The sequence below is a fragment of the Bufo bufo genome, chromosome 6, assembly GCF_905171765.1.
Source record: "Bufo bufo chromosome 6, aBufBuf1.1, whole genome shotgun sequence".
Taxonomy (NCBI): domain Eukaryota; kingdom Metazoa; phylum Chordata; class Amphibia; order Anura; family Bufonidae; genus Bufo; species Bufo bufo.
The window spans coordinates 33,333,402-33,342,373 of NC_053394.1; the positions used below are offsets into that span (position 1 = coordinate 33,333,402).

Consider the following 8,972-nt stretch of genomic DNA (forward strand, 5'->3'; position numbering starts at 1 on the left):
GTGCTAGAAATTGAGCTCCTGTTCGATAGAACCAGAAACCCCCTTCAAACAAGGACATACAATTATATTATAAGAAAATGCAGATGTGACAGCAAGCAGAGATCTTGACAATTAAATATGTACTAGAAATGGAGCTTGTGTTAGATAAAACTAGAAACCCCCTTTAAACAAGGACCTACAATTACACCTGACAAAGATACTGACAAGAATGAATAATTAATCCGCTGACAGCAAGCAGGGATCTTGATAATTAAATATGTACTAGAAGTTGAGTTCCTGTTCGATAAAACCAGAAGCCCCCTATAAACTAGGACATACAGTTCTATCTTATATGAAGATGCAGACACTGACAGCAAGCAGAGATCTTGACATTTCAGCGTGTATTAGAAATGGAGCTCACGTTCAATAAAAACAGAAACCCCCTTTCAACAAGGACCTACAGTTACATCTGGGACACAAAGATGCAGAGAAGAATATTTCATCCACTGACTGCAAGCAGGGATCTTGACAATTCAATATGTACCAGAAATTGAGCTCCTGTTGGATACACCCAGAAACCCCCTTTAAACAAGGACATACAGTTATACCTTATACAATGACGGAAAGCAGAGATCTTGGCATTTAAATATGTATTAGAACTAGAGCTTGACTTGGATAACAACAACTAACAGTTAGGATTATTTCATCCACTGTCAGCAAGCAGAGATCTTGACTATTAAATATGCTCTAGACATTGAGCTCCTGTTCGATAGAACCAGAAACCCACTTTAAACATGGACCTACAACGGCATCTTATCTAAAAAAAAAAAAAGGAAGACATTGACAGCAAGCAGAGATCTTGACATTTAAAGGTATATTACAGGCAAAGCTTAAAGTGGCAGAAAATGAGAGAGCTTCCTTCAGCTAGGTCTGATAAGTATAGATGAGGCGGGAGGTGACATCTGGGACGTTGCAGTGACATAAAAGTGATTGCCCTCAGCCCGCCCCGCGTAGACGCCGCCGATGAGTGTAACCTGTTTGTCTGGTGTTTGGATCCTCTTCAGTTGTTTTATGACCTTTGAACGTTTTTCCGATATCCGACTATAACTTCCTGGTGATCGATGCCAGTTCTCCGCGTCCGGCCTGGCATCGAGCGCAGCCATGCACTGGAGGCTCCCGAGACGCTCGGCAGCGAAGACCAGGTCTGAGCTCCGTAGAAAACGCCAGTCCTTTCCTCTGCTCTGCGTTCGCTAGGAAGTTTTTTTTTTTTTTTCTTCTTCTTCGTAATCCGGTACCTTTTCTTCCTCGTTGCAGCATGCAGGCGACGGAGCGGGATGCGGCATCTGCCGGGGACACGGGCTGGGCGGACGGCGTTCCAATCATGACCGAATCTCGGCCGGGATCTCCTCAAGTCGCGAGCAAGTCGCCAGCCTTTGATCTCTTCACCCTGGTCGTCTCCTACAAGAGGATTGAGATCTACCTGGAGCCGGTCAGGGACGGCTGGGACACCGTCAGATACCTGCTGAGGTAAGGAGCGAGCGACTCTCGGCTTGTTGTAGCAGAGCTGAGTTTGTCATGTCATCATTTTGGGCTGCATTTTTTTTTTTCCTGCTTAATCATAATATAATGGAGTTCTGCAGGTGTGTATTGTAATTTAATAATAATTATAATAATAATAATTTGCATTGTAACTCCTCAGCCTTTACAAGATCTCTGCTTACAGTCAGTGAATAGTAACATCAATCTATTTACCTTCAGAGGTTTCTAACCTGTTTAGAAATGATCTAATATTTCTCGACGCTCACTTTTTGCGGCGTCCCTCTGGGGGAATCTTCTCCGCCCCGGACTCCGTACATTTTGCCTGCACTGGTACACTGTAGCAAAAAGAACAGGGGGGAGACGATGGGATGTGTTCGGCTCGCAGAGGATTGTCTAGGCCGATACAAACTCTCAGTTTTGGACTCTAATTCTGGACAGGTTTTAAACCTGTGGATGTAAACAGGAATGCTTCCATTCACTGACAGCAACAAGAGGTCTTGAAAATGTAATTTAAATGCAAGGTATATTTTAAAGTTTTTTTTAAAGGGGTTTTCCGGGAGTTGGATATTGATGGTCTATCCTCAGGATAGGTTATCAGTATCAGATCGACGGGGGAGGGGGGGGGGGGGGGTCCAACGCTTGGAGCCCCCCACTGATCAGATGTTTGGCTGCCATATGCCGCTTTCTGCCCATACAGGTCAGAGGCTTCCTGCACTGAGACTCCTGTTGTAGAATAGAAGCCGTTCTCTTAAAGGAGGACTCCGCAGGAAATCAGACTTTTGTATGGAAGCTTTGAGGAAGTCAATTAGACCTTAATTAATAATTGCAGTAAATCCTGTGGCTGGCAGGCGGTGCCCGGATTACCTTGGCATTGGTAGTGCCACCCAGTCTTGCTCCTGGAGAATGAATGGGGAACTGTGTGCATGGAGGTTGTTTGTAGTAGTGTGCCCTCCTAAGGGTCTGTAGAGTACGTCTGCCCTATGCGCCCCCTGTGTTGGGCTATTCCTCTATTATTACTGCTAGAAGTTTGTGAATAAATTGCTAGCAGTTTGCAGTGAAGGTCAAGCTGGGTGTTACCAGTTGGGGGTCTGTCCCTGCACAGTTTAACACTGGCGTCACTTTGCAGGGACACCCCCCCAACTGGTTACACCCCTCTGGACCTTTGCTGCAGACTGGTGGGTTTATGGAGGGAGTGGTATGATAGAAATAGTCTGCTGGAGAGAGGGCTGCTTTAAAGGGGTTTGCAGTGAAGGTCCAGCTGGGTGTTACCAGTGAAGTGTGTGTCCCTGCACAGTTTAATACCGCCAGCACTGATTGGGTAGTGTCACTTGTCTGCTGGATAGAGGGCTGCTTTAAAAGGGGTTGTTCACCTTGATGATGTTTTTTGCAGATCCCACAGAGTGGCCGGAGCCGCGGTGGTGACCATACCGGCCATTGGGTTCCGGCTCCATCGCTGCCCTGCCGGTTCTGCTGGTCCCGGGTCGTCCCGCATCAACATCTGGTCGCAGCATCAAGTGGCACGTCCCTGGGACACATGCTGCACTGGGGACACGCTGACGCTGTGGTCAGTGATTGGTGGCAGCAGTGACGTGACCCGTGTCAGACCCCAGACCTGCAGGGGCGGCAGGGCAACCATGGAGCCAGAACCCAGCGGCTGGGATCAGGGAACTTTGATCACCACCGCGGGTCCGACCACACTGACGGGTCTGTTTAAAAAAACAAACAAACAAAAAAAAAAAATCATTATTGAAGGTGAATAATCCCTTTAAGATTATGCCTTGAAGGGAATCTGTCAGCAGTCTTGTGCCCTGTGTTCTGAGTTATAAGTTTCTATTCTGCACCTGCTGTAACCTTCATCCCCTGTACCCCCATCCGTATTAACACAGCAAACAAACCCACCCTTCCGGCCTGAGCTGCAGTACCAGGCACGGCCTATGCACGAGAGTGGCGCTTTCTAAAAGAAAGGACTTTTGTTTTTCTAATTGCATGCAAGATACTATTAGGGAATTGCCTAACTAACAACTCCCTCATATGATGTTTCTGTCAGTATGACTGGATATTTCCCTGCAGCTACCGGGAGATTATGTCTGCAGATGTCGTCGTGATGCCTGTCAGCAAATTATGAATTATTAGTGGCTGGAGTTTGCTGTCAAATTTTTATTGCTCCTTCAGGGTGTGATGATATCCCCAGGCACGTAGCTGAATAAGAAAATGACATATGGTAGGTGGGGGCCCTATTACAGATGTTGCATTGGGGCCTTTTTGGGGCTAAATACTGCATCATACCAAGGGTCATAAGCCAAGTGGAGCAGACAGCAACCAAAGTGGCACAGTGTTCTGTCGATTAGTGGGGGTCACAGCGACTGGACCCCCACCACATTAATGGCATCAAGTCAGTACTGAGACAACCCTTTTAATATTTTATTTTGGACTGTCTTCCTTAAAGGGCATCCGTCAGCAGGATCAACCTTATTAAGCTAGGTATACAGCCTGGTAGGGCTGATCCTGCTGATTTAAATGATACATGTCTTGTGAAAATCGGTTGAGCTGTTCCCGAGAAAAGAAGACTTTTATTCTTTATAAAAATAAGGGCTTCAGTGCACCGAGGGGTGTGGCCAGCACGAGAAAGCTGAGGAGTTAGGCCCCGCCCCTTGGTGCTCTGAAGCCCTTATTATGTATAAAATCAAAGTCTTGTTTTCTTGGGAATGCCACAACCGATTTTCACAAGACAGGTATCGTTTTAATCATCAGGATCAACACTACCAGACTGTATGCCTGTTTCGATAGGGCTGATCCTGCCGACAAGTGCCCTTAAAGGTTGTTAAAAGGGAATGACTGTCTGTATAATGTAGAAAAATAAATTATCCGCCATCTGTGCCAGATTAAAATAATTTTATTGCCCTTTGTAGTCTCTAAGGTTGTGTAATATGTCACCACGTGTCTCATGATTTCCTGCCTTTCCCCCCACAGATGGCAGACCCCAATTGTTTCGCTTCTCACCTGTTTTCTGGTGAATATTTTGCTGCTCACGTTAAATGAAGGTAAGTGGTAATGAGTCATACAATGCGGTGCCAATATAATTATGGCATCGGTGGCACAGATCCTGGCAGATAACTGTACCAACTTTCTGACAGTTCTCTCATATGGTATCTGTTTTGGCGGACATGTCTGGGCCCCTGGGATTAGAGCCCCCCTTTCTACAGTACTTCTTCCGTGTACTTCACCCCCCCCCCCCCCTCTCAGTCCTGTGTCAGCTCCCCCAGCTCAGGCCGACTCGGGAGTAAGGAGCGGCTGATCTAAGGTCTGAATTTACTTTGGGGTCGTATCTGGGGGGGGCCCTGAATTTATTAAAGGGATTTTCTGGGACAATTATATTGATTGTCTGTCCTTAGGATGGGCCATCAACATCAGATTAGGGGGATCCGACTTCCCGCGCCCCCACCAGTTTGCTGTTCTGTTGTATCGCCGGTGCAGAAACGACAAAGCTTAGCCCATTGTGTAGCGGCTGGAGCTGGGCACTGCAGCGCTGCGCCTGTTCAAGTGCATGGAAGTAGCGCTGCAGTATCCAGATTCATCCACTGCGCAATGGGCGGAGCTTTGTAGCTCTAGCACTGGTGCTACTGCAGATTGGCAGGGGTGCCCGGAGTCCGACCCCCTCCCCCCCCCCCCCCGATCTGATATAGGTGGGCCATCAATTTAAAAAGACCTCTTTCACAAGACTGTGTTTTTTTTTTCCCGTTTGCGGCCCGTTTTTTGCGTTCCGTATACGGAACCATTCATTTCAATGGTTCCGCAAAAAAAAACGGAATGTACTCCGTATGCATTCTGTTTCCGTATTTCCGTTCCGTTGAAAAATAGAACATGTCCTATTATTGCCCGCAAATCACGTTCTGTGGCGCCATTTAAGTCAATGGGTCCTCAAAAAAAACGGAACACATATGGAATGTACTCCGTATGTCTTCCATATCCATTCTGTTTTTGTGGAACCATCCATTGAAAGGCCTCATGCACACGACCGTTGTGTGTTTTGCAGTCCGCAAATCGCGGATTCGCAAAACACGGATGGAGTCCGTGTGCGTTCCGCAATTTGCGGACCGGCACGGAGAGCCTTTAATATAACTGCCTATTCTTGTCTGCAAAGCAGCGGACAAGAATAGGACATGCTATATTTTTTTTGCGGACCACGGAACGGCGCAACGGATGCGGACAGCACACGGAGTGCTATCCGCAACTTTTGCAGCCCAATTGAAGTGAATGGGTCCGCATCCGAGCCGCCAAAACTGCGGCTCGGATGCGGACCAAAACAACGGCCGTGTGCATGAGGCCAAAATTTTATGCCCAGCCCAATATTTTCTATGTAATTACTGTATATGCCACACGGAAAAATGGAACGGAAAAACGAAACGGAAACAAAAAAACGGAACAACGGATCCGTGAAAAACGCAAAATACTGATAAAACCATACAGTCGTGTGAAAGAGGCCTTTTAAGGAGTATGTTTTGGGGTCTGAATACATTTTGAGTTCAAGCCTAAAATCTAAATTAGGCCTCATGCACACGACCATATGTATTTTGCGCTCCGCAGAAAACGGATCCGCAAAAAATAGGGATGACATTCGTGTGCATTCTGTATTTTGCGGAACAGCTGGCCCCTAATAGAACAGTCCTATCCTTGTCCGTTATGCACACAATAATTAAACATGTGCTATGTTTTTGCGGAACGGAAATACGAAAATACGGAAATGGAATGCACACGGAGTAACTTCCGTTTTTTGTTTTTTTTGCGAACCCATTGAAGTGAATGGTTCCGCATATGGTCCGCAAAAAAAAAATTGAACGGACACGGAAATAAAATACGTTTGTGTGCCTGAGCCCTTACCGTAATTTTGGGGTTTCATCTGGGATCGGATTTAAAGGGGATTTCTGGGATTCATGTAATGATATGTCACCAATATGAGATCAGTGGGGGTCGGACTCCCAGGACCCCTGCTGATCAGCTGTACGAAGGCCATGTGACTTCACGTTCATCGGTCACATGGCCTAGGCGCAGCTCAGTCCCATTCAAGTGAATGGACCTGGGCTGCTATACCAAGCCCAGCCAGTATCCGATGGACGGCGCTGTGCTCGGTGAGCTGCGGAGCGCTGCGGCCTCTTCAAACAGCTGATTGGCTGGAGTCCCGGCGATCTCATATTGATGACCTATCCTGAGGATTTCCCTTTAATTTTGAGGTTATGAATTAATAGTGGGGTCTAATTTGGGGGTTTTATTTTAGGTCTGGATTTATTTTGGGATCTAATGTGTATTTATTTTAGGGTGTCATTTATTTTTATGGTCTCGAATTTAAAAGTAATGACATCTAAATGCCATGCACTGGAATAGCAGAACTGAATTGAATTATACAGCGCCCCCTTAGACACAGGCTTTGCCTGGTACTGCAGTTTAGCCCCAGTCAAGTAGATGGTTGATGAGCGGCAGTACTAGGCACAGTTGTTTCCATTCATGGACAGCCCCTTTAAATTCCATTTCCTCCTGTTATTTACCTTTAAGGCGTCGTGCTTTATTTTAGTATGAGATAATATTCCTGAAAGCATCCGCCAATTCTTAGATCACGCCTTTGTTAGCGGCAGCGCGCTGTGACGTGGGGTGGCGGGTGTTTGCTTGCGTTGGTGTGTACATATAATGGTACAAAGTCTGCTGATAATCTCCCCGGTTATTAGAAGGATTAGAGCTGCCAGGAAAGGTTTTGTTCCGATGTGGCAGGCAGGTGCCGCGTCACAGCGACCACAGGCGGAACGCGCGGATCCGTGTAATACACGTCTGGTCGATGAATAGTTGATGATTTGTGTAGGGTGAACGCGCTGTCGTCTCTTGTAAGTGACAGCGCTGACAGCCGGCGGACGGCGGAGGTCTGCACCCTCAGTCTGAGCAGAATTATCACATTTTTTTGGAAAAGATTACGCTGCTGTTTTTCTGAAACGGCGCCACCCTGGTCCATGGGCTAAGACCAGTATTCTGCAGTACCAGCTGCAACCTATGGACGAGGGTGGCGCTCTCAGAATGAAGCACTCACAGGAACAAAAGTGGTTTTCATGTGCAAAACATTAAAACTATCAATATAGTAACACTGCAATCATAATGCCCCACAGAATAAAGGAACAAAAGGACGATCGTAAAGAATATTAGTTTTCCATTCGCTCCAGAAAATGAATAAAAGTTTTTCAATACTTTACAACGGTAAAACTGTCTCTCACTGCCTCTGTCTCTCACTCTCTGCCTTTCTGTCTGTCTCTCTGCCTCTGCCGTAGCTAAAGGCTCATGGGCCCTGGTACAAGAGTTCAGCTGGGGCCCCTTCCCTCAGAGGCAGGGAAGCACATAGCCTTCATGCTGCCCCCCCCCCCTCCCCCAGCCAAAGGTGTCACTTGTCCGGCATACACTTTATATAATACCGGTGTCGTCTTATGTACCAGAAGGGTCTCTGGGCCCCTCAGACTCCTGGGCCCGGTAGCAACTGCTACCTCTGCACCCCCTATAGCTACACCCCTGCCTCACTATTCCTCTGTCTCTCACTCTCTGCCTCCGTCTGTCTCTCTCTCTCTCTCTCTCTCTCTCTCTCTCTCTCTCTCTCTCTCTCTCTCTCTCTCTCTCTCTCTCTCTCTCTCTCTCTCTCTCTCTCTGACTCTTTGTCTCTCTCTGACTTTCACTCTCCCTGTCTCTTTCTCTTTTTATATCTCTCTCTCTTTCCCTGTCTCTCTCTCTCTCTCTCTCTCTCTCTCTCTCTCTCTCTCTCTCTCTCTCTCTCTCTCTCACTTCCTCTCTCTCTCTCACTTCCTCTCTCTCTCTCTGACTTTCTCTGTCTCTCTCTCACTTCCTCTCTCTCTCTCTGACTTTCTCTGTCTCTCTCTCTGACTTTCTCTGTCTCTCTCTGACTTTCTCTGTCTCTCTCTCTGACTTTCTCTGTCTCTCTCTCTGACTTTCTCTGTCTCTCTCTCTGACTTTCTCTCTCTCTCTCTGACTTTCTCTCTCTCTCTCTGACTTTCTCTCTCTCTCTCTCTCTCTTTGCCTCTGTCTCTCTCTCTCTTTGCCTCTGTCTCTCTCTCTCTTTGCCTCTGTCTCTCTCTCTCTTTGCCTCTGTCTCTCTTTGCCTCTGTCTCTCTCTCTCTTTGCCTCTGTCTCTCTCTCTCTTTGCCTCTGTCTCTCTCTTTCTTTGCCTCTGTCTCTCTCTCTTTCTTTGCCTCTGTCTCTCTCTCTTTCTTTGCCTCTGTCTCTCTCTCTCTCTTTGCCTCTGTCTCTCTCTCTCTCTTTGCCTCTGTCTCTCTCTCTCTCTTTGCCTCTGTCTCTCTCTCTCTCTTTGCCTCTGTCTCTCTCTCTCTTTGCCTCTGTCTCTCTCTCTCTTTGCCTCTGTCTCTCTCTCTCTTTGCCTCTGTCTCTCTCTCTCTTTGCCTCTGTCTCTCTCT

The 8,972-nt window shown here is 47.1% G+C and overlaps 1 protein-coding gene across 3 annotated transcripts in view; it reads left to right on the top strand.

Moving 5' to 3' along the window:
• The window catches only part of ZFYVE27 (zinc finger FYVE-type containing 27), a 104,521-nt gene that overhangs the window by 4,542 nt on the left and 91,007 nt on the right, over positions 1 to 8,972 (top strand). For 2 of the 3 annotated variants that reach the window (XM_040438883.1, XM_040438885.1), the window contains exons 1-3: positions 214 to 1,181; positions 1,294 to 1,506; positions 4,489 to 4,559. In XM_040438883.1, the coding sequence (XP_040294817.1) occupies positions 1,141 to 1,181; positions 1,294 to 1,506; positions 4,489 to 4,559 (325 nt within the window). In that variant the 5' untranslated portion in view covers positions 214 to 1,140. Of the gene's footprint in view, positions 1 to 213; positions 1,182 to 1,293; positions 1,507 to 4,488; positions 4,560 to 8,972 lie in introns of those variants that run through there. The other variant, XM_040438884.1, reaches the window with a different exon arrangement.